Raw genomic sequence first — 24540 nt, 5'->3', positions numbered from 1 at the left:
AGCTGAGCTTCTGGAGAATAAATAGAGCTTTAGAAAGACATCCTAAAATCAATTCAGGAAGACATTTAGTCAATGGAATATTTCATCTGCTCCAGGTTGTATTTAAACAAGTTTAAAACACAGTACGAGTCAGCACAAATGAATGTCAACAACGGCTGATAGAAAACTAAATGGATAAAAAAGGGGTACTCCCCCACACTGTTACACGGACAGGACATGACAGACTAAGAATGCCAGTTACTGCATACAAATATCAAAAAAATGATCTTCTTTTCAAAACACTGCAATATATCATGTACAATTTATTTCAAGAAATCTCCAAAGTTTTGAACTATAAAAGAACTTAAATTACAACACATATTTACACATCCTGCACTTTGACAATATTTCCCCACACAAATCTAAATTTCTGCAGACTTACTAGTACATTCTGTAGTTTAAAAAAAAAAAAAAAATCAACATAATCTCTACATTTGGTCCAAGACTGCATCTACATTTGCAGAACTAGTCTTTTAGAACCATCTCTCTTTTTTACCTACTTCAATGTAGCTCTATAAATTACAGGTAACACATGTATTTACAATTTAAACTGTAAAAAACTAATTTGACAAAGTAATGGATACATTTTATACACACAATAAGTGGTAAAAAAAAACAAAAAAAAACAGAAGTGGTAAAAAAAAATAAAAATGTTGAGACAAGCATTGCATCAGTCAAGTACATCCATACATCCAAATACTACGAACTAGTACACAGAAGTGTGGCGCCACACTGGGAGCTAACTGTGAACATGCGCTTGACGTGTGCAAAACTCAATATTGGTGTGTGTAATCATACCACAAGAATGTTTAAAGTTGCAAATGACATTGAAATACAACACAGCTGCACGGCTGAGGGAAAGCCTCCACATTATATTTATATAATGCAGACAATTATATATTATATTGTTCACCAAATAAATAATGAGCTGTTTTTCATTCCCTTTAAAAAACTGGACACTAAAATTTAGAACCAAAATATTGAAAGACTATAATTTGATGTCTACCTTTGCGCTGACTTTATCTTTTCTAATAATGTCAAAACGTATATGAACAGAAAGAGAAAAGGAGTACCAAAGCAAGGTATCGATAGAGGAAATAAAGTTCAACAAAACACAACAATGTTCTAACAGTAAACAAATAAACCTCAGTACAAAATATAGCCCAGAGTCTCCGCCACCTCAGACCTATTTAACCAAAAAGATTCTTCATTCTTCATGTAAAAGTTCTCAGCCTGCTGTCCTGCATTGCTCTCACAGCAGAAGTTTGCCGTTGCGATGAATCTTGAGGATTTTCCCAAGTCTCTGTTTTGCCGTCGCAAGTCCTTTTTTTGGACGTCTCCCTGAATCAGAATCAAAAAACAGAGAGTGTGTGAGAAAACGGGCCGTCACAGACGTGCAGCTCTGCGTCAGCTGTCCGCGCTCACCTTGACCGACGCCTGTCGCTCCCTGGCTGGCCAAGCTGGCTGGTGATGCACCCGACTGAGTATTGCTGTTCTGTGGAGACAGTGAAGGTCTCCGTGAAGTGAGGAATACACCTGGGGCCATGGCTCCGCTGCCTCTGGGACCGCCGGGCCCAAAAGGACCAGGTCCTGCTGTGTACTCATGGTCCAACAGACTAGCAGAGAAGTAATCCATTTTCCTTTCTGGGCTGAAGTCTGCAGCAGACTCTGCAGCAGCAGGTGGCGAGGGTGGGGCTGCTTCCGTCTGAACAGGGGCAGCGGTGACCACAGGAGCCGCAGGACGTTGCTTTTTCGTGTATTTCCTTTTGACGGGCTTTTGCTGCTCCTGGATCAAATGAAAACCGGCATTTTGTAAAAGTCGATCTGTGTTTCTCCGCACCGTTCGCTTCAACAGATTTAACAGTGATCACAGAAGCAACGACGCTTTCCTCCTCTGTTCTCACCTGCTGAGCCAATTTAGCAGCAGCTGCTGCCAGACCCGTTTCCACAGATGCAACTCTGGCTCCTTCTCGAGCTGGTCGTTCCTGTTTGGGGAGGGTCGGCATCACCCTGGCTGTGAAGAGACAATTAATAATCAATAGTCATTACAACTAAAAATCCAGCGTGAAGCGCGAGCCCGCCTGCTACCTTTAGGACTCCATGGTGTGTCTTCCCAGTTTTTCTTCCTCTTCATCTTAGCTTTGTTAGCTAGGTCCTCCTCATCAGACTCAAGCGATGGATACACTTAAAATAATAATTCACATAATTTAACACAATCCTAAAAATAAACATTTGAAGAGGTCATTCAGAGATCTGTATGTCATTGCTCACCATAGTCTGAATCTTTAAAACAGGTCCCTAAAGTTTCCTGCTCATCTGGACTGTCGTCATCACTGAGGTGACGGGCCGGCCGTTTGATTGGACGTTTTCCAGGCCGCTCGATGACCGGTTTCTTCTCGGAATGTCCCGTCTTTTTGGAGTTTCCGGTGACCCAAACTGCCCTACCACCCTTTTCCTTTACCTTACCCATCCCCTCTGTAAGTCCTCCAGAGATGGATAGAGGAGATGAAGAGGAGGAAGAGGAGGAAGAGGAAGGTGGGTTGGCCATTGACAGCATGCCCTGAATGGCATCACGCGTACTGGGAGAAGCAGGAGCTTCCTCACTGAAAGGGAAAGCAGATGTGAGCGATCAAACATCACGTCAGAAATGTAGCGTGCCGCCTCAACAACAGTGCAAACGTGGTCATTTCATAGGACATTTAATTGCACTAATCTGAAAATTACTTCCCACTAAGACAACTGTGGAAAGTATGGGATTTAAGCGGGATGATCTTACCCGACTGCTCCAGAGTCCAGACCCGCTACTTGTTTGCTGGCTTTCAACAAATCCAGAATACCTCCGGCTCCACCCTTCACACCATGTGCAGCTAGTGCCTCTTCATCTGTGGTGTAGTCCTCCTGAAACCAAAGAAACAATCATTTTTTCATTATCTCATTAAAACTGTATACTGTCTTAGTGGTGCACTTCAACATCAGCCCAGACAGGCACCATCTATTAAAGGTGTTCTGTAGGAGCTTAAACTGCAGCAGCACATATGGAAGCATTTTTATTTCCAGGATAACCTCACCTCAATGTCAAAGTCAACCTCTCCAGGCTCCCTGATGCGATTTGGGTCAGAGCAGGGTTTGGCTCTGGGAAGTTTTCTGGGAAGAGCTGAGGGCAAATTAGAAAAGTTACAATACAGCAAAAAGTCAAAAGGCTCATCCTGAAGGAAAATCCAAAACTTGTATACAAAAAAGGAAAGTAACTGTAAATCTGTGGGACGCTACTGTGGTAGATTCTCCAGTATTATCAAGCTAAGTCAAGTTCTATATACATAAGTTTCTTATTTAGATTCACATTGCTGCAATTCCCCATTGGTTTATGTGGCATAGCTGGATATAATAAAACAAATATGCTGACCTGGACTGAAGGAAGACAAGCTGAGCATATCGATTTCCGCACAGAAACATCTTGCTAAGCCACATGGGTGTGCACTTCATGTCTCATATTAGCAACTCCGTGCACATGGACACATTTGCTGTGTGTTCCAAAGCTCTTACTCGGCTAAAGTCAGATACTTACTGCTTAATTTCTTCTTCTTCCCCGAACCTGCAGGTTTGCGCCGTGGGGGAGGGGTCTCGTCAATCTGGAGTTCATCCTCAGAATCTAAATCCGACAGACTAGATTCTTCCATTGAAAGGTGCTTGTAACTTCCAGCACTTCCTGCACCGTTACTGCTCCCATTCTTCTTGCTACAGCCAGGAGATCAGCAGGTGAGTATCTAAACTTTCTAACAAACGGCATAAAAAAGACGGAGCTGCTAAACATACCCTTGGATTTTTCCATTAGTCAGCACCAGTTTCAGTTTGCTTTTGTTTATCTTCCCTCCCAGCTCATCTAAGGGCGTGTCCAACTGAAAGATGGAAGAAACAGAGAAAATAAGACTGAAGTAATCACACAAATCCAATCCCACAGCTGTCGTACCTTGTTCCTGCTCTTGGATTTGCCAGGATTAAACTTTTTCAGTGTGTGTTTGGTGTGAATCTCAATGAGGTCAAGTTCCCCTGCCTCTGCCTTAAGTAGACTCTTCTGACTTTGTTTTTTGGTTCCAGTGGGAGCCAGGCTCCCCACCACCTCCTTTGGCTTGGGTCCCTTCTTTTTTCCTGGGGGGCGACCTGAATTCTGAGATGCAGTCAGGGGAGCTTTAGAGAGTGGGGAACCAGGAAACGGAGGTCCGGTGCGACCTATGTTTTGCTGAAAGATGTCCTGTCAAAGGATATGTGTACATTTTAGTTGAACTGTTTAAAAAAAAACGCTGAAAACAGAAAAGAAAGCGGATAATTATCTACCTCAACCAATCGAATCTCCTTGGCAAGGTCTTTCACGAGTGTTTGAGTATTGATGGTTTCTGGAATTTCTACTTCATGTTCGCCTAAAGCCTACATTTATAAAGAAAAATACTTAGATAAGGAGGGAAATATACCAGGTAATATAACGATAGAACGATAAACAGAATAACATTTGAACCTCTTTACGGGTCCAGCCGCGGAAAGCATTGTTCAGGGCTTTGGCCCCGTGAACCAGGTAAGCAGCTGGGTGTCTGCGGTTTTCTCTCAAACCTGGGAAACAGAATAACACATAGTTAATGTTACCGACAAAACCAATACATCTTAGGACACTCAGCAGGGCATTCCTAACATGCGTATTAAGATTTCTCACCTCTGAAGGTGTCAAGAAGATGCTTTCCAACGTACCAGCACACGGTTTCAAAGTTTGGGAATCGGAACAGATCTGCTGTGCTTAATCTCTTTTCTATTTCATATGCTCTGAAAATGAAGGCGGAAACAGAACTCGTTATAAGCCGTTATAATGTGTGCAACTGGGCTCATATCAATATTAGAAAACACAAGTATGCAACTCCAAAATATGGAAACTCAAAGCTTCAGTTGAGTTTCACCGAGTCTTAGTAGTGAGCATTTGGTGATGAGGGCAAAAAACAACCTTCTATTCCTAAACAAACAAGGTTCTCGCTTGTCTGAATTTTATACGTTGCCAAACTGAAAAAACACCTGACGAAAACTTTTTTTTTTTTTTAACCTGGTCTTCGTATGAAGCTTCCTGAAGCAACTCACCGTAACTGCATGTCAATGTTGAGGCTGTGCAGGAAGTTCCCCCCAAATGCCAGGCAATCTACCGGCGTCAACACAGCGTGAATCCACCCTGGAAAAGGCAAAAATGGAATCAAAGCTTCAAATTTATCACCACGAAAATCTGAAACAAAACCAAATAATACACCTTACCTGTCGGTATGAACAAGGTGTTCCCTTGTTTGACAGAGCATCTATAACACATATCCACCTGGTCGCCAAAGAACATTTCATTCTGATTGGAAGAAGAACTCCATCGTTCAAATAATGCCAAGTTGGCTGGGGTGGGGGAAATCAGGTAGAAGATTTTCTCACCCTAAAAGGAGAAGAGAGATTTAAAACAACAGTTATAAGAAACCAATAGAAACTCTGCGGCTGGAAGACAACAGTACTGAGTTTACTCTTACCCTCAGAACATGATACCACACTGAGGTGCCTCCAAAATCAATGTGGAAGTCCGTATAACTGTCTTTCACCCCCATTAAGCAGTACTTCTGCACATTAGGACGTTCAAATATGGACTCTTCAGGCCAAAGGTTTTCCACCCAAGACAATTTCCTCACAATCTTTGGGGTTTCCACCAAGTTTGACAACCTAAAACAAGTTAATGGCCACTTAAGCAATGTTTTAATTTGTTGGTTTTGGGTGCCTAAAGTCATCTTAGCACAGCTCTCTTATTTTCTACAGGATTTCTAAACACAGTGAAACCTACGGAGTAATGGTCAAGGTATTTTTAAATGTGCTACTCTCAAAATGCTTCGGTTTGACACATTTAAAATAAAAATACGTTTGAAATTCTGTGGAATAAAATAGAAATATTTGTATACCGGGTTTCAGAGAACTCTAGGCTGATGACGTTAAGGACCTTGTCTCTGTTGGGGCTGTTGTAGTATTCAACAAAGTCTCCCAGACGCATCTTCAAGTCGCACTGACGAGACACGTCAATCACATCAATCTCTCTGTCAGAACCTGTAATTACAGTTCCATCAAATTAAACAAACGCAAGGAAAAAGGCATTACCAAAGTTGTTAGGATATATTGCAAAATCAAAATTGTCTATTTAATCCTTCATCTGTACATTAGCCTTCAGAAGAGCACAGGTTCAATCATCCAAATTTACCGATGTGATGCTCCACATCGCTGACGCAGAATGAAGCTGGCGGGAGGGTCATGCCGAGTCCATCCCGCCGCAGCACCATGACCGGGACACTGAATGAATGCTCTTCCAGAAACTCAACCGTCAGCTGGGCTCCAGTTGGTTTGAGTAAAACTTCATCTGCACTGTCATCAAGAAAACAGACAGAGAAACCAAAGCGAAAATGTTAAAAAAGGGTTCAATATTACAGGTAACTAAAGAACAAAAGGGTTACACTTGAATTGGACAAATAACTGCACTAATAAATCGTTTGCAATGCAACTTGCAATTTAAATTGTTATTACACAGCCTTGGCTTGAGGAGAGACATACTTTGGGAAAGTCCGGCTCCGTAGCTCCCTGACAAACTGCGAGCTTCCCGTTTTAACAGGTCGAGTTGGAACTCTCGTTCCAGAGGCTCCATAATCTGGCTGCTTGTTGCCTCCACGGCGTTTGCGCACTTGTTAAAGAAAAAACAGTGAAAATAATAAGTGCACTTCGAAATAAACATAATCCAATAACAGCATGACAAGGAAACATAAAGAATGTCGACTCACTGACAGAAGGTCCATGTGTAACCTCACAGTTGGGGCAGTGATACAAGTCAATTTCAGCTGCTTTGTCTTCCTCCACCCCAACACAACTACAAAAAAAACATATATCAGTCAAACACTATGCAGATTTTGCAGCTACCTGCAAGAATACTGCAGCCACAGTTAACATTTTCCTGAACAAAAACAGGCTTACCTTCCATGGAACCAGTCCTGACAGATGTCACACTCAATCATGAAGCGAGTCACATCATATGGCAGGCGGCACAGGCAGTACACCGGTACGGATGCCATAGTGATACAACAGGCTTTCAGCTGCTAAGGATGTAGTCAAGCCCAGTTTCAATCAGCAAAGCCAACGTTTCTCTGGAACCAAGCTCTAAAGTCACTTCACTTCGGGTTCAAAGTAGCTGAGATCCACGTACTTTAAGCCTGTTGGAAAGCAAGAGAAGAGCTGTTGAATTTTGCAGATCCCGACGAAACCAACTAATCATAAGACTGTTGAATTCCAACCAAACAATAAAATCACAAGTGCACCTGCAAACCAGGATGCAGTCGGTGAACTACAGTGATGCTGCCTAGTAATCTGGTAATTAGCAGCTATTTTCCAAATGCAGAAAATAAGAGCCGTTATATTCGGTATAATATAGCGCTAATTAAAATAGAAGAAACACCGGTAAATTTTAAATGTAACATTTTTTTCCACGATTTGTAAATATGCAATGATATACTATTGGTAGTATCAAAACACGGACGTGCTTCGGACGTAAGCTAACATTAGCCGGATTAGCCCCCGATGTGGCTAACCCAAACATTGAGAGCAGTGTATGTTTGAACAAAACAAGAAACATTGTAAATAACGTTGCCCAAAAAAGTTCACATATAAATTCAAATGCTAAACAGTTGCAACACGACAAATGTATGTTGTTTTGCAGTAAAATGTAAATTTTGATCTTGCAACTTACCGACAGTTGGCTGCGGCAGGCCTTGAATTTGAGAGCAGATGAAATCCTTACGCAAGATCGGGGATAACGTTGGCCTTATTATGCAACGTCTGTTATTTGTAGTTTACGTCAACACATTTATCATTTTCTTAATCTTTCGATGGAAAGATCACACCCAGGAATTGATTGAAACGTAGAAGCACAACGCGAAACGACAACAGAGAGCACAACAAGAACACAATACGGTGTAGCGAACTACATCAACGCCATTTCAAATCCAGTAGCATCCGACTGTTGTGTTACTTGTCCGTCGTCATTGAACAATAAAGTTACGGGAAGTCAAACTGAGCTGCATTCATAAAAATACGTTGCAAAATGTTTAGACGCCAATAAATTTGCCAAAAAGTTAGCATTATTGAGGACTACACACTAATATTAATACTAATATTACTAATAACAGTAAATAAATGAAAACTGTCAACTTCAGAAACAAAGGAGTTGTTGATCTTTTTTTGTTTCAGTATAAGATATATGAATTTCTAGGTGTAATAAATCCAATATCTGAATGTTTCATTGACTTAATTGCTGGCTCTGTGATGAAATACAACAGCCAAACTATACATTAAGTGGTGCTGTAGCATTCAGCCTTGTACTGTGATTTTCGGCATTTAAATAATCAACACAACACACTGTCAAAATTTGATGTTTAACATCATTTATTTTGATTAGTTACAAAACATAAATTAAACCAACAATTGAATTAGTTACAATTTACAGAGGCTAATCACCTATTTTACTTTTTAAGGTGTCTCTGCCCAAATGTTCTTTTACCATTGGTTCTCATAAATGCTATTTTGGGACTCCCCTGGTTCTTATTGAATGAATGTTCATCAAAGTGTAATTGATCAACTGTTTGAATGTGGTCTAATTTTGTGGTCTATTTTAATAATAAATGTAGTTTAATTCTACATCAAATGTCAATGACAGTGAAATGTATCTAATGCTGCTGGCATGTCATGAAGTAAAGAGGTATATCAAGGCAGGGCAGTCCCATGTAAACAGGGATGAAAACCAATATTTTCTCATTTCAAATAACCTCAAAATTATGATGATGATGATGAATACAGTTTTACAATTTGTACAATCCCATTTCAAAATACAAAAATAATCTTTTATCCTTTAACATTTGGTAACACTTCAAGGACAAAGCCAGCTCCACATCATGAATTATGATTAGGTTGTAGCTTGCAGCCATGTTAGTATCAGACATGACAACACAGTATTTCACCTTCACTAATTACGTCTCCGTGACCATGTGGATTGTCCTGAAAAGCAACAAGTAAAGAACTGCATTGTTATGTAAAATGTTATGCAATTGTATTTCTTTTCAACAACCATAGCTTTTGTTTATTAAATCTGCTATTCTTCCACTGATCATCAGTAAAACTGGTCCAAGGTCATTTATATTAATGAAATAGCAGAAATGTTGCATCACCTTTATTCTACGTATTAGAACAAAAAGTATAACAACACCTGATCAAATATGGACTGCTGATACCTGTTTGCATTGTTTTTCAATCTGTGATTGACTTCAGATTCAAGAATACACAAAATTTTCAAATGTGAACAAATTGACCTTCTCTGGAACATTTTAAGGGCCCACAGTTGAGTCCATGATCCAAGGTTGTTTTTCTGATATTGTTAACAAGTAGGGAAGCAAAGATCTGTTAGAAAGCAAACATATAGCTGGCATATAGCTTAACCTCACACATATTTTGTTTGTCTAGATAAAAAAGCCCAAATGAAGGCAAGGTAAACATTATTATCAGGGTACACTGACATTTGAGAGGCCGCTCTGAATGAAGGAAACAGGTATGCAATTTGTAGGAAATATACCATAATACTATCACAAATATTTGTCACATAAAAACACCCACACTCACAAAAATTCTGCTAGTTTTGAAGGCAATAACAGAATAACCCATACGCTCTCCCTACTTTATAATAACTTGGCAGTTTTTCACTTTTTAAAAATTCCTCCTTTGTCTACACCTGTGATCTGATGTGCTTCGATATGTTTGTGACACATTTTTTTAATGAGTCTGGGATCTATTTTAAATTTGGCTGATTAAAATCATTTAAGAAAAAGATTCCTGATTATATGGCAAGTGCCACAAGTCTGAACACAAGTAATTTTCCTAAATTAATGGTCTTTGACTGAATGTATCCCTAAAATTGCATAAGTTCTCTGAATAATGAATCACATCAAGGTAGTTCAGACTGATATCATCTGTCCACGGCCTAATACAGTTGTATGACAATACAAAAGAACATGCTGTCCTGGTGCATGCTGAGTAACATGCGTTCAGAGTATTTTTCAGTGCTTAGCACATTACTTTTTCCTGTAAACCTAAATTTTTCAAAAGATTGCCAAAAGCAGACTATGAAGATTATCTATGATACTGGTTTGTGTCAATATCAACAAAATATTTGATGCCTTACAGACAAACCCACACAGTACACGCTAATCAATTTGACCATCACTAATTGCACTTAAAAAAGGATACTTCTTTTTTGCAAGCATTGACAATTTTAACAGAGATACCATTTTGTCCTGCTTAGGGAGATCCGAGGTGGATTTGAAAAAAAAAAAAAGGTTTAAAAGGACACGAGGGACATGTAAATAATACATGACACATCTCATCCACAACAACAGCAGAATTCATATATTCATTACAGCCACACACAATAATGACACTCCAAATGGATCTGTTCTAGACCTCGAGTTGCGTTTTCCTCTCTGGCATCATCACATTCATCTCATGTTTTAGTTTTTATTTCTGTCCCAGAGGGAGAGTAGAGGTGGGGGGATTTGGGTGAATTTTGGCACTGGAGGATAGAGCAGCAGCAGAGGAAAAACTGGGAGAGGAGGAGGAAGAACAAAATGCCCCCCCAGTATTAGCAGAGCTATCTGTGTGTGCAGTGCTGCCACTGCCAGGCAGCAGAGGCACAACCATCGGTACCTGCGATGTGGGAATCTGGGGAGGAAGAAGAGGTTGGCTTTGTGGCGTTGAATGGGACAGCGGGGTGAGGGGTTGCGTCTGCTGAAGGGACTGGGTCTGTGTGGGAGTCTGCATCTGGGACTGTGGAATCTGCTGCTGGAGAAGGGACTGTTGATAGGCCAGCTGCTGCAGGGGGACAGACTGATGGGGGTGCATCTGTGGCACTTGAGCCAAGGTTGTCTGTGATGGTGGCGCTGAGGAGTTCAATGTGGGCAGGCTCCCTCCACAGGTGTAATGGGAAGATGCTCCCACGGGGTTCTGAGGTGCCATCGAAAACCAACCCGATGGAGGCACCTAGGAGAATACACAGGTCAATACTTGTTAACACAAAGTACAACATAATCATCAAATTGGTTATATTGATTAATGATGATTGCCACCATTTTCTTCCTACCTCACTTTGTTGACACCAGCCTCCTAACTCCTGCTGAATCTGCTTAATCTGATTGAGAGAGGGTCTGTGAGGGGTAGGGTCCATCGTCTCCTTTGTCCAGTTATCAACAAGTTTGTGCAGTTCATCTGTGAATGTGCATTTTCTTAAAGGATTGTTATCTGCAGAACATGGAGGGGACGCATTATTCCACGGAGTCTTTCACAATTACAGAATTTGTTGAATTAAGGAAAATGGATAAGGTGGACAAAGCCAATTTAACCATTTCACAACCTACTGTACCTTCTTTAGCGGGCAGTGGAAGTGAAGTGTGCTGCTCAGGGTTACAGCAGTGGGGGAGTCTGCTCTGTTCACTACCTGAGAAATTGCTTGGTTGCTGCAGGCCTACATGCAGGAAAAACATGACACCATTACAGAGAGGCAAAGTGCGAGTGAGAGGAGAAAGTGTGGGAGTGGATCCAGGCCATACCAGAATGTGTGACACCATTGTTATCCATGTGCGAATGAGGCCTGGGCCGAAGCTTGCTTTTGGCTGGCCTGTGCCTACGAGGAGAGAGGACAGCGGGCGCTGCGGGAAGAGGTGCTCGTGACAGCGAGGCAGGCAAACTCTGCCTTTGGTCTTTAAAGGAACGCAGCTGTCTGTATAAGTCCTGCAGCTCTCGGTTTTGCTGGGCCTGAAGGGAAACCACTTCCTTGATGTGCCTATAGGGAAAAAGGGAAAAAAATATATGTACTCCCTCCACTGTGAAGGTAAGTCTAGACTCGGAAGAATCTAGAGCCCTAGGCCAAAACTGACTGCAGCAAATGTGGCTGGTCTGATCGAGCATTGCTGTTTGTATTTCCAACCGACATTTCTGTGTCGTTTCCACCCCTGGGAAATAACTATTAATAAAATATCCTGTAAAGTTTCAAACTTGTAGTGCTCATCACAGCAGCCATATAGCTGCAAAGTCAGAGGAAGAATTTCTGAATTTTTCCCAAGTCCACAAACAGGTTAAAGATTAGGGATTAAATGCAATCTTAATTATGACAAAGATATCAAGGAGAATGTAGCTCAACGTTGTGGCATTAAAATGTGCCCTAGGTGACGCCTGCATCCACTGTTACTCAACCAAGACTTCAAGGTTTCACTTAGAAGACTTACTTCTCTCTGAGCCTGTGCAGTTCCCGTCTCAGTTCTTCATCCTCCAGCTCACTCTCATCATCCTCATCATCGTCACTGCTGCCCAGCGGCGAGTGGTTGTGCCCATTTCCTCGAGGCAGGTGAGCCATTGCTGACACCCTTTTACGTTCCTCTTTCTCTTCCTCCTTTGCGTGAGTTCTCCTCTCCCTCTCCAAATCAGGAGACACAGGGGAGCTGTCGGTCAGCCAGTCCTCCTTCCGAGTCTCCGCCTTGGTGACAGAAAAGCGTCCCACTTTCCTGTGAGTACCAACATGGCTTGATGTTGTATCCTTTGGGGGAGAGGAGTGAGGTACTGGAGTCACCTGACGGGATAAAGGGGCACAACACATATTTAATGTTTTGTCCACTATACAATAAAGGCTGAAAATAATCAGTGACAAAGCCCAAAGCACTGGTCCCACCTGAAATCTTCCTTTGTGTGAAGGTGAATTTAGTGGTGAAACCTCTTTGTCTTCCTTAAGTCCTTCACTGCTGGAGCGTCCTGACATGGACAAAAGGAAACCAAAGAACCAAGAATAGCAAGACAGAAAGAAAGAAAGGTATAAATGTAAATATAACACACAAACAACAGACAGGAAAAAATATAAACCAAGAAACACAGAGGAGCACACAGACAGATGTGGGCATGGATAAAAGCACAATATTAGAATATAACAACTAAACTAACAAGTGCAAGAAGCTGCGTGTATATAAATACATGTATATGAGTAAATGTGAGAATGAGCGGTATTTAGTATTAAAAACATAACTATTGTAAGCATGGAAAATAAACATATTGTGAAATGGCTACTAACATGGTATCCCCACTCACCCACTCCCTCATTCACACTGACCCATTGTTTTCCATGTTAAAACAGTCTAACACATTTAGGATCTGGGCTCAGATCTTAACTAGTGTTGTTCAGCTTACGTGATATTTGGGGTTATTATATTAGCACATTTCACTGCAATAGTGTTAAGCATCAAACAAGAACTCATTATTAGTCACACATGCTTGTACTCTTGAGGCAAAAAATAAAAAGATGCTGTGAGGTACTGTTAAACATACAGCAACAAGAAACATGCAGGACAGATGGAAATTACACAGCAGAACCTGGCAGCAATTCATAAATCCTGGATGATGCACGCCATAGAATTTACTGTTCAAATGAACTTAAAATGCATGAATAATAGAGTATCCACCAAGACTGCAGCATACAACGGTCTTGGTGCAGCAATGTTCTGCTTTCTGAGATGACACAGAATGGATACAGAAATTATGAATGGTGACAGATGATCTAATATCGGTTTAGCAGCATAGCGTTTGTCTTATCTGGGTTAAGTTGGGTGGGGGAGAGGTGAGATGGTTGTTGATGGCAGTGACTGAAAAGTGGGGGTTAAAAAAGAGGGCTGGGGGGTGACAGGGATTATGTCTGAGGCACAGGCACAGCTGGGCTTTACTCCAGAGCTCATCCAGCCACCCTCCACTACTCTCCACTGTTCTGGCCCCTGGGTGAGTAACCCATGCAAAAAGAAAGATTTTAATGAGAGTCAAATTAAATAAATTAGACAAATTGAATGGAAAAGAAAAAGTGTTGTTGTCAACACTGACATTAAATGGACACAATAAGCACAATATCAAAACAGGATTATTAGCTATTAACAACAGTATACTTTAAAATTAACAGTTAATATTCTTTACTATGTTAAAAACTAATACAGACATCAGATGTAGTCCATGCCCCAACATCCCATTCTCTCTCTCTTTCTCTCACTTGTTTGATCCCTAAAAGGACGCTACCTTGCAAGACCCTGGGCTTCTTGAACAAGCTGGAGGAGTGGCGCAGTTTGCACGCCCAGTATTTGAATTTGCGAGTCCAGGATTTCTTGCTAACAGGATTTCTCATACTAGGACATGTCAGGTTTAGGCCAAAATATCCACCTCCTGCATTGTGCTTCTGCTCTCCATGTCGTAGAGGGATGGGGTGTTGCCCAGACTGCCACGATGTGTCTCCAGGTGTGCTAGTGTCAGAGTGTGGTGATACAGCCTAGAACATTTAGAAGACAACATGAGGGTTTCATAGATCTACTTTAACTCCTTTCACCCATTGTAAAAGATACTGTTTTTTGGTAAACTATACTATGTTTGAGGTAAATTTCCTTCCAAAAGTAGAGAAATGTATTATCGACACACTCGGAATTAGTTTTATAAGAGAACGATTTTGATCACTCACAAGAATGGTTGGTTCTCCTGGTACAGGTGGTTTCTGAGGTCCTGTACAGTCTAGCTGCTTGGGGGGCATTAAAGAAGTAGGAGGGGTGGAGGAGGTAGAAGTAGAGGGGATAGAAGTGCTAGGTTGTTCCTCCATTGTGAGCGGCTCTGAAACACTGGGTCCTTCCTTCCCTGCCCCGACTCTCTCTGGTGGTCCAGGAGAGGTTGAAGAGGAGCGGGATGTAGTGGAAGAGGTAGAGGATGACGAAGAGTGAGGAGAAGTATCCGAGGACGAGGCTGGTGGAGGGAAGGACTGTGGCTCAGATAGCTTGTCACCTCCTACTGATGAGGAGGCAGTGGATGCAGGGCCGGAGGCTGCTCCCCCAGTCATTGGTGCCCCACTGCTATACTCCTGATATAACAGGTTCCTCAGCTTTTCATCCAGAGTCTTTATGCGGTTGTCTACATATTCAATTTTGGGAGGGCCTTCACTGTCTGACTCAGCGACTGAGGAGGGCTGAGCAGGTGAAGGTGTCAGCGCGTGGGAGAGGGCAGGCGTGGGGGCTTCGGCTGTGCTCGGATGGAGAGGGGGCAGAGAGGAGTCAGAAGTAGGGTAAAAAGAAGCAGAGTGGCTGCACATGTCCTCTGTGACACTCGTGTCTCCTGCTGATGCCTCAGACTCTGACATTTGCAAAGAGGATTGCTTCTGCAGTGGCCGCTGCTGCTGCATCGGGGGTGCCTCCGTAGCTTTGACCATTTCTTGCTGCTGCTGATCAAAATGTTGCAGCTTCAGGTGCGTATGTACATTTTGCTCCACCGCCTCAGCAGGAACGTGGGTCTGTTGCACCAGCGTCTGCTGGGATTGTACCGGAACAACATTGAGCAATGGCTGCTGCTGAAACAGTTGCTGACTACCTGGCAAGGGCAGCAACTGTGTTTGGTCTGGTTTTAAAATGGCAGCAGACATAAACATCTGCTGCTGCTGCTGCTGCTGCTGCTGCTGCTGCTGCTGCTGCTGCTTGCTGCTGCTGCTGCTGCTGTGCTGCTGCTGCTGCTGCTGCTGCTGCTGCTGCTGCTGCTGCAGTGCCATTTGTTGTTGCTGGAACTGCAGTGTCTCTTGAAGGGGCATTTGCTGCTGCTGGTGATCGATGTGGCCCTGCTGTTGCGCTGCAGCTTGGGGTGCCATACCTTGCTGCGGCATCTGCTGTAACTGTTGCTGCTGCAGCAAGTGTTGGGCATATTGTTGTGGTGGCTGTTGAGGAAGAGCTTGTTGGGACTGCTGCAGGGGCACTGGCAGTTCTGGATGATCCAGCTGGGGCAACACTGGCACTTCTGTCACATTAGATTGTGGTATTTGCTTCTGCATTGTCTGCTGTTGCTGTAAGGTTAAGGATTGTTGCAGTTTGCGGTCCTGCTGGAGCTGTGCTTGCTCTTGGAATGCCCGATGTTGTGATTGTAAATGTTGCATCGGAACTGGATGCTGTGTCTGTTGTGTCTGCTGTTCAGCCATTATTGTGTACAACTGCTGCTGAACTACAGGTGTCGGCTGAAGTTGGGCCTGTGTTTGTTTAGAGACTGGGTTGAGTGTCAACTGCTGCTCTGCACCAAGCTGGCTCACTGCCGAGGAGATCATCGCAGCAGCAGACAGAGGAGGAAGAGTGGGAGAAAGAAAAGAGGCTGGAGATGGGTCTGGTGCATTACCTAAAATGGAACAACCACTCATGTCAGCAGAAGAAAGCACATCCAGGTGAAGGGTGGTGAGCGTTGGAGACTTAATGGCAGCAGCAGTGGACAACGTGGGTATGTTCACAGCAGCAGGAACTAGTATTGATGAGGGAGCGCTAGAGACCTGCTCACTGGGACCTGGTGGCAGCAGCTCAGCAACAGGTGCAAATGGGACACTGGCTTCAAAAGTGGAGGCCGGGGCAGAAATGCTACCAGAGGGAGCACTGATAGGAGGCAGAGCTGAGGGCTGCATTGAGGCAGGAGAGGTTGCAGAATGACTTGGACATGGGGGAGAGGACATTCCATTTAAAGATTCCAGACTCTGTGGTCCTTCATTTTCTATGAATGCACAAAATACAAGTCATTGATTTGAGCTTGCCAGCTCACCAAACCTTGTCCTGAAATTACAACATCTACAACTTGCAATAGCTTGCCTCAAACTAAATAATATAGAGAGACAAACGTTGCCTGTGTGATATTTTTGAATTTAACTGTTAAGAAAATATGTGCCCCTGTGTTTAAACTCCAAAAATTTGCATAAATATTTTTGAGATGGCAACAGCTGTCACCGTAGAAGCTGCACATAAAGTTAACTTGTAACACACAGTCTAAAAATAAAGTATCATGCAAGTTGTGGCAAAATAATAATTAATTGAGACTTCACACACAGCTCACCTGTCTCTGTTTTAAGGGATTGGGATGTCTTTGTATCTGATGTGGGTAAAGGGGTGGCCGCTCCTTGGCTGGATAAAGAGTCTCTGTGTCGGATGGTCTGGTTGATGAAGAAGCGCCAGCGTCCCACTGGAGAAGAATAGGGCACTGAGTCGACTAAAGATTATTAAAACGTGTTATTATTCACAACATAACATGCACTATTTTCTTTGCAGTGCCTGTGTCTTCAGCTGCTTATTTATTACCCACCTGAGGAGCTACTGGGAGTGCTGACATGCAGCTGGTCTGTTGATCCAGTCTGATACAGAAATGAAAATTCTAAGTTATTTATGTTCTATCAATGACATAATAATAGAGGGGAAAAAAATAGCTGTAAATTAACATACCAGTGAATGTGTTTGAAGATTTTCTTGTGCCTTTTTAACTATGGCTTGGAGCTCCTCAACAAATTTTTCTTTCTCTATATCTAGGACAAAGTCCTCTTCAACCTGAAAAAGGAGGCAAGCAGCAGTTAAAAAATGAAAGGTTATAAATACTTTTTAGCTGTGACAGCAAATTAGTTGCCCACCATATAATCTGCTATGTCCTCTGGTGCATCTCCTTCAATGTCGAATTTAAACGTCACCATCTTGTTGCTATGAGTCTCCAACTGGCATTCGACCATATTGTCCCCACTCCCAGACACCTGCCAATAAGACAGACTAATTTAATGGGCCGTCCTCAAATTTTACCCATTAAAACATAGATGTATAGGTGGTTGTTTGTCTTTTCACCTGGAGCATCGTCAGTTGAAACTGATGTGAAACTTTCTCGGGTCTCAGAGCAGAAGCGCGCCTTTGGCTCTTTAATCTGTCTAATTTTCCATTAGCCAGGAGCAGAGATTCCTCTCCATTGGCTGGAACAGACCTGCAGGCGGTTTAGATTGTTGCATAAGTGACAACACAACAATCAACAGTCAATAAATGGCAACTGCTCATGCTGCTGGTGACTGCTCATATATACATTAAGGCGAGGTGTACTTGTGATTATTACAGTACACATTTAACATTTAAATGTATCACACAGGTAGATCAGAACACATGAACAGTTTGTAGATATGGACAACACAAATAAACAAACATGAGAACATGTATGTTCTTGTTTATATAGTGAATCAATCTATCTATCTATCTATCTATCTATCTATCTATCTATCTATCTATCTATCTATCTATCTATCTATCTTCCATTTGATTGTTTTTAATTACATACTTTTAAAATATAATGCTAATACATAAAGAATGAACATAAAGTAAAAATAACTTTCATAGTATTGCTTGATTTTGGCTTTGTGACTTGAATAAATAATAATAAATATTTGTTTTTTCATCAACTAAACCATCTAATAATGCAAAAAGATGCCCTAATCAGGGCACTATGTATGCAGTGCTAATGCTCAAGTAATATTGAGGTAGTTAACCTTTGACAGCTACAAAGATGTGAGACCTTTTTTATTACTGCAAAAAAATGATGTGAAACTAAATGAGCCTAGAATCCTATGAGATTAACACTTCACTACCTCCTTTGCCTTGCTAAACTGTTTGTGATCATCACAGCTAACATTAGACAGTAATGATAGCAGACATACCCCGACGAAGAATGACGTTCTGTACTTGACAGGTATAGACCATCCTGTAGAGCAACATGAACAGACAAATAGTACGCAAGAACATTGAAAAAACAGAGACAGGAAACATTAGCAACATCAAATGTTGCTTTCACCTGATGTTGCTAATCTCTTATGCTGTAATGTAACAATGAACAAGACTATAACTGTTAAATCAATACTTACTTACAAATAAAGCAATATATTATGAGTTACATTTGTTAATATGGATCAAAAAGGCAAATAATTGGATGCCAGTATTATTAATCAGGTATAATTAAACAATTAATAGAAAACACTGTCCTGCATGATGTACCTGAGCAGTACCCAGCAGGGAAGAGTCACAGTCTTGCAGCGAGGCTTGGGGCAGTTTGGGGGCATTAGATTCAAGCGAATGTAGAGTGGTGACGGGTGGAGGGGAGGTGGGTATAAAGTCGGCCAGCTCTGGCGAGGCTACCTGGGCCGCTGGAGGAGATGAGGGCAGCTCTGTCAAAGGCTCAACAGCAGGATGGTAGGGTGGTAGGGATGGAAGAAGCAATGGTAGTGATGTTGGGGGGTGCGAGGTATGAGTAGGGCTGAGCGGCATTTGTGATGCAGGAAAGGCAGCATGGGGCACAGCAGGCTGTTCAGATGCTGGTGTTTCAGTGCGTGTCTGAGTGTGCGAATGAGCCTGCATGTGTGTCTGTGTCTGTGTTTGAGAGTGTGTTTGTGACTGAATGCTGGTTTGGGTGTGTGTGTGAGCTGGCAGCATTTGCTTGGTCTGATGCTGTGGAGAAGATGGGACACCTGCTGCTGAATCACTGTAGAAGGACAGGCTTCTGTCCTGAGACTGAAGTCCAGCCGCGCTGTTGGGGGCTGCATTTGCAGTGGGAAACGTCACTTGATGTGCAGCAGCTGATATTGCCTGGTTTGGAGCATGCGGTTGCTGGGTGGGGTTGGCAATATACCGCGACAGTAACTGGGGCTGTGGACATGATGGAGCCAGTGGTTCCTGCACATGTGCCAGCTTCTGTAGCTCTTTATATTGTCCAGTAGACTGGGGGACTGCTGCTATGACCGAGGGGTCTGCAGTGCTTCCTATGGACTTCTGCTCAACCTGATTAACTGCACCCAGTAGTGCCTGACCCGGAGTACTGGTCTGCCTAACTTGTTGAACAGTGGTGACACTATTGGGGTCAGTTACTGGAGGACTCTGATCTGTTGTAGGAGCAACAATCCCAGCTGCAGTAGGAGGCATTTGCTGATACTGCTGCATTGGTTCTTGCTGTGGTTGTGGCATATAGGTTAAATCCGTTACCGGTGGTGTTCCGGAGTGGGTAGGCTGAGGGACGTACTGAGGGGTGAACTGAGCCGCAGCAGATGGAGCATGCAACTGGTGAACTGATGCTTCAAAAGCTTGCTGATGAAGATGCGGTTGGATGAGTCCAGTTTGAAGATTTTGCTGAACACAGGTCTCACATTGGATCTGACTATGAGCTGAACTAATTGCAGCTGAAGGCTGGACACCAGTTTGGCTTTGGGACTGACCAAGAGTCAGGTGTAGAGGCTGATTGTGGATTAATTCCTGAGCAGTTGCTTGGTTCTGCATAGGAGCGACAGTTCCTGGATAAGTAGTCTGGAGAGGAATTTGCTGGGTCTGGATGGCCGGGGCCTGTCCTTGGACTGACCCTTGAAGACCTACTTGACTCTCGATCATAGCTGAGGCTGTTTGGGCTGTGGGCTGGGCTACGAATTGAGCAGGTATCTGTCCCTGAGGAAAAGCCACATTTTGTCCTTGTTGCGTAAGAACCTGAGCTGGGCCAACAGCAGGCGTCTGCACTGGGATCTGAGTAGTCTGAATTGCCATAGCAACATGGGCCTGTGAGACAATTTGCTTTTGCTGAGCAACCTCAGTGATTGGCGGAGCTCCAACTGGAATATGATGCTCTGTTAAGGAAGGATGGAGCTGAGGCTGGCCAACAAATCCTTGCTGCTTTTGAATGAATGCTGCATGCTGTTGTTGCCCAACACCTTGCTGTTGTGAGAGGGTGGCATGGACTGGATACTGAGAGGTGTTAGGCTGGGGAATATATGGATGATGTAGTTCAGGAAATTGCTGCTGAATCTGCTGCTCGCTCTTACTTTGTGGAAACGCAGCAGCGTCGTCTTTCTCTGGTTGCTGAGGATGGATGATGTTTGCTTGCTGCTGCTCTTGGATCTTTTGCTGCATCAACGCCTGTTGCTGTAGTCTCTCCGCTTGTTGCTGTTGGAAGATGAGTTGTTTCTGTTGCTGCAGGAGAGCTTGCTGTTGCTGCTCTATCTGCTGCTTGAGCTGGGCTTGTTGTTGCTCTTGTTGCTGTAGTTGAAAGTTTTGCTGTAGCTGTTGCTGTTGTAATTGCTGCATAAGTATTTGCTGTAAGTCTTGTTGCTGTTGAGTCTGATGTGTTTGCTGTTGGAGTCCCGGCTGTTGTTGCTGGGGCTTCTCTGATTCTTTCTGTATTCCAACTAGGTTTTGTCCACATTGTTGATATAGCTGGCTCTGTGGCTGTTGTTGCTGCCTGGGAAGCTCCTGTTGTTGCTGCTCTAAATTAGGCTGTAAATAAACTTGCTGATGTTGCTTCTGTTCTTGCTGTTGGATAAGAATTTGTTGTTGCTGCTGATCCAAAAGTTTTTTCTGCATAAGTGCGTGCTGATGGTCCAGTTGATGCTGCTGCATTTGAGCTTGAAGAAAAGCTTGTTGTTGTTGTTGTTGCTGATCAAGTTGTTGTTTGACATACAGCGAGGCTTGATGTTGTTGTAGCAAAGCTTGCTGTTGCTGAGGTGTATGATGCAGTTGCTGTGGTTGTAGCATGGCTATCTGCTCAAAAGGTTCTGCTGTCAGCTGAGGTCTAAAAGCTTGATGTTGCTCCTGGGGTAATGACATAGCTGGTTGCTCCATACCTGTTGGTGCAGGGAACAGTTTCTGCTCTGGAAGTGAATGGACAGGAGGAGCAGGTTGCTGTACGAATATCTGCTGCGGTGGCTCAGTCGCATGTGTCAGGACAGCTGTCGCGGAAAGTCCTTGCGGTTGCGTCTCCATCGGTGGCAGAGTAGCAGTAACTTGTTGATCGAGTAAAGCAACCTGGGCCTCCATTTGCTGCTGTGGCTGTTGCTGAATGGTGGACGTCTGCGGATCCATCCCTATCTGTTGTTGTTGGACAATAGTATGCTGAGGGATCATGACAGGCTGTGTTTGCAGGGGTGCTGCATGGGGAATGATGTCAGCGAGCTGAATGGGTGTGGCTGGGGGCTGGGTCTGCTGAACGAGGGGCACAACGGCCCCCGCAAGTCCAGCGGGATCACTGACGGAGATGGGTGCAGTGAGAACATTGACAGGCATTTGTAGAGAAGCAGGGGGTATGTATGATTGTGAGGGGGCAATCGACCCAGGGGGTATGGCTGACTGAAATGCATCTGATGGGAATGTCTGTGACTGCTCAGTGAGAATGATAGAATGTTGATTGGTGTTGAAAGAGAAAGGAAAAGAAATGGTAGAAAAAGGTAAGAATGAGCTTGGCAAGAAGCATCAATAATCATCAACACATTTAATCTCAAACAACAGGGTTCCCACAGCTTTTGCAGTGGGTGGTCTGATTTAAGTGAACTCTAAAGTACACACGTAGTCCCAAAAAGTAAAAACCACAGCTAGACAAACCACTGAAGGCCTGATCTACTAATATAACCAAATAACGAGCATTAAACTGCAAGAGCAAACTAAAAAAAAAGGTATTATTAGTGGGTGTGCTGCAAGTGATCTACTATGATTGCATGTGCAATTTGTTACAGGTGCAAAAGTAGTGGGGAGCGCCCTATTTAAATGAGGATTTTTGCCTGTGGCTGTCACTGTGGAAACACACCAAAAAAAATAACCCTGGGTGTTGTTGGCACTCACTGCGATGGTGCGCTGGAATGATCCAGATGCGAGAAAATGCAGTGTTGCAAAGAGGTTCACCATAGGAGATACGACTCCTTGTTGAGACTGGCTCCAAATCAGCCCTGAGGTCATCCAGCAGCTCAACAATAGCATGGCTGCACAGACAGTCGGTCTCTACTAATTTTATTTCTGACAGTCCAATTATTTTAACACATGCACCGGTGATTCTCTCTGTCTCTCCATCGTCTGACATTGCAGCTACAGCTCCTTCTCACCACAATGACAGCAGCCTTTTGTGCGAAACGCTGTGCCTTTCAAACGTGCCAAACACAGATGCACACACACCGACCGCAATCAGTCTTGGGTGTGATAAATGATAACATTTGCATATCCCCCTCCCATTATTTTGTGCATTTTCCTAATCTGCTTATGAAGGCAAACGCGTCAAATGGATATTTAGTAGATCAGGCCTACCAATTACGTCATTGAGTAAAATCCACCCAAAATATGACATTATATTTAGTGTGACAAACTTCATTTGAACAGTGAGAATGTTAAATATTCTACCCAGTGTGTAAATATGCCTCTCAGGTAAGTGCAAATTAGTATCATCACCATTTTCACCTGAAAATATTGTTGTTGGACACTTGGTGATACCTGTGGAACCATGGGATTGGGCTGAAGAAACGTCTGAGCAGCAGCTCCTCCTCCACTCTGGCCTACAGACATGCTGGACATGCTCGCGCTTTGGCCGACAGGTAAGTTAGGAACACTTCCGCTCTCACCGATGGGGACCATCTGGGGGCGAGATGGAGTGCTACAACTCTGTAGTGGAAGAATCCATTAAAAATGCACATTATCAGTCCACTGATGCCAAATACATATTTTTAGCTATATGAGTGAATGTAAATGAGAACTGTACTGGTGCCACAGCAGGGAACGTCTGAGAGTGGCTGTAGAATTCCCCTTGGTGAGAATAGTGACTCTGCCCACTTGCATATGATTCACAGCTGGCCGACCCGATGCTTTCGTCTTCTGAAAGAACAAAATTTTAGAAGGGATGTAAATGTTTACTACACAGAGGTCTATTATCATATATATCATCATCATCATCATCATATATCAAATATTATCGTATATATTAAAGGTGAATACCTGGCAGATTAGGGGTGGTTCCACTGAAGATATAATGCTGTTTGATATGCTGATCCCCATCAGACGGCTCCTCGGACTCCTGCCCTCCTCCTCCCGTCTGTCCAGCCGCTCCTGGCCCCGATGAGGACGGCCATGATGGATGAGCAAAGGTGGAGGAGGTGAAAGCGGAGTCTCTTCTTTCCTCCAGGCCCTGCTGCTGTTGCTGGAGAAGCTGCTGCTGCTGCCGACGCTCGCGGGACTTCTTGATGAGATTCACTCGGTCTCGGATGGATTTCCCCACCACTTTGGCATCGCTCTCGTGGAAAAATCCCGACTTCACCTGAGAAAAAATGGGAACATTATTAATGAGCAGAGGTGAACGGAGGGGGAAGTAGGTCAGCACGAGATGAAAGATTTCCCTAAGGTGACCTTTCTTCTGATGCATCAAATCTTCTCCCTTTCTACCTTTTGTCACACCAAATCCTTGCTTCTGTTCTTTAAAAATGACCCTTGTCTCACCATCTCTAGCGCCACTTCCTCAGCAACATCATTCTCCAGGTCGTAGCTGAACTCGATGGCTTCGTTGTCTTTGTGTTTGCCCTTTAATTTCTTGGGCTCGTCAACCCAAATCCGGAGGGCCAGGCAGTCCTGGGTGCCCGTGTCCTCCTCTGCCAGCTCTACACGGACGCCAGTGTCTTCCCCAAAGAAAGCGTGGTTCAGGAGATCACGGATGGAAAGTCTGAGAGAAGAATCACACAATGAAATAAGTAAATCGTGCTTTAAGGTGTGAGGTGTCTCTATGGTAACTCTGCCTGGTAGGATTTAATATAAAGAAAGATCAGCTTTG

The 24540-nt window shown here is 43.4% G+C and overlaps 2 protein-coding genes and 1 long non-coding RNA gene across 11 annotated transcripts in view; 1 reads left to right on the top strand and 2 right to left on the bottom strand.

The window, feature by feature from the left end:
* Positions 1 to 282: 282 nt before the first annotated feature.
* On the bottom strand, positions 283 to 8113 carry phf8 (PHD finger protein 8). The gene is made up of 22 exons (XM_057041077.1): positions 7820 to 8113; positions 7051 to 7286; positions 6861 to 6946; positions 6637 to 6763; positions 6290 to 6450; positions 5997 to 6138; positions 5577 to 5763; positions 5323 to 5485; positions 5155 to 5242; positions 4742 to 4848; positions 4550 to 4641; positions 4372 to 4461; positions 4007 to 4288; positions 3853 to 3935; positions 3605 to 3774; positions 3108 to 3193; positions 2816 to 2937; positions 2311 to 2642; positions 2128 to 2223; positions 1944 to 2053; positions 1465 to 1825; positions 283 to 1380 (listed from the first exon to the last, which is right to left on the bottom strand). The coding sequence occupies exons 2-22, from the start codon at positions 7146 to 7148 to the stop codon at positions 1292 to 1294; spliced, it is 3072 nt and encodes a 1023-aa protein (XP_056897057.1). The 5' UTR covers positions 7149 to 7286; positions 7820 to 8113; the 3' UTR covers positions 283 to 1291.
* Positions 8114 to 8492: 379 nt separating this feature from the next.
* The window catches only part of si:dkey-151g10.3 (serine/threonine-protein kinase WNK3), a 29886-nt gene continuing 13838 nt past the window's right edge, over positions 8493 to 24540 (bottom strand). Inside the window, exons 7-25 of one of the 9 annotated variants that reach the window (XM_057041066.1) lie at positions 24213 to 24432; positions 23715 to 24033; positions 23482 to 23594; positions 23184 to 23384; positions 18984 to 22118; positions 18650 to 18693; positions 17796 to 17928; positions 17591 to 17707; positions 17409 to 17510; positions 17272 to 17320; positions 17026 to 17178; positions 14648 to 16689; positions 14215 to 14461; positions 12836 to 12915; positions 12396 to 12736; positions 11721 to 11953; positions 11525 to 11635; positions 11255 to 11412; positions 8493 to 11154 (exon numbers count right to left, since the gene is read on the bottom strand). In XM_057041066.1, coding sequence (XP_056897046.1) covers positions 10633 to 11154; positions 11255 to 11412; positions 11525 to 11635; positions 11721 to 11953; positions 12396 to 12736; positions 12836 to 12915; positions 14215 to 14461; positions 14648 to 16689; positions 17026 to 17178; positions 17272 to 17320; positions 17409 to 17510; positions 17591 to 17707; positions 17796 to 17928; positions 18650 to 18693; positions 18984 to 22118; positions 23184 to 23384; positions 23482 to 23594; positions 23715 to 24033; positions 24213 to 24432 — 8320 coding nt within the window. In that variant the 3' untranslated portion in view covers positions 8493 to 10632. The remainder of the gene's footprint in view (positions 11155 to 11254; positions 11413 to 11524; positions 11636 to 11720; positions 11954 to 12395; positions 12737 to 12835; positions 12916 to 14214; positions 14462 to 14647; positions 16690 to 17025; positions 17179 to 17271; positions 17321 to 17408; positions 17511 to 17590; positions 17708 to 17795; positions 17929 to 18649; positions 18694 to 18983; positions 22119 to 23183; positions 23385 to 23481; positions 23595 to 23714; positions 24034 to 24212; positions 24433 to 24540) is intronic. The other 8 variants (XM_057041068.1, XM_057041072.1, XM_057041069.1 and 5 more) reach the window with 8 other exon arrangements.
* LOC130530144 (uncharacterized) lies at positions 23891 to 24540 on the top strand. The gene is made up of 2 exons (XR_008951750.1): positions 23891 to 24117; positions 24222 to 24540. It is a non-coding gene; the product is annotated as an uncharacterized LOC130530144 (long non-coding RNA).

This window comes from Takifugu flavidus, chromosome 8 (genome assembly GCF_003711565.1).
Source record: "Takifugu flavidus isolate HTHZ2018 chromosome 8, ASM371156v2, whole genome shotgun sequence".
Taxonomy (NCBI): domain Eukaryota; kingdom Metazoa; phylum Chordata; class Actinopteri; order Tetraodontiformes; family Tetraodontidae; genus Takifugu; species Takifugu flavidus.
The sequence above is the reverse complement of the archived record's forward strand: the minus strand, read 5'-3'. Positions and strand labels throughout refer to the sequence as shown.

Bases quoted from the DNA above. Each gene is read 5' to 3' on its own strand.
- phf8 (XM_057041077.1), bottom strand. From the start codon at position 7,148: ATGGCATCCGTACCGGTGTACTGCCTGTGCCGCCTGCCATATGATGTG. The intron at 4,642-4,741 runs GTGAGAAATCTT...TCTGTTTCCCAG, and splicing joins TCTTCTTGACACCTTCAGAG to GTTTGAGAGAAAACCGCAGA. The intron at 4,289-4,371 runs GTAGATAATTAT...ATCCTTTGACAG, and splicing joins AGGAGATTCGATTGGTTGAG to GACATCTTTCAGCAAAACAT.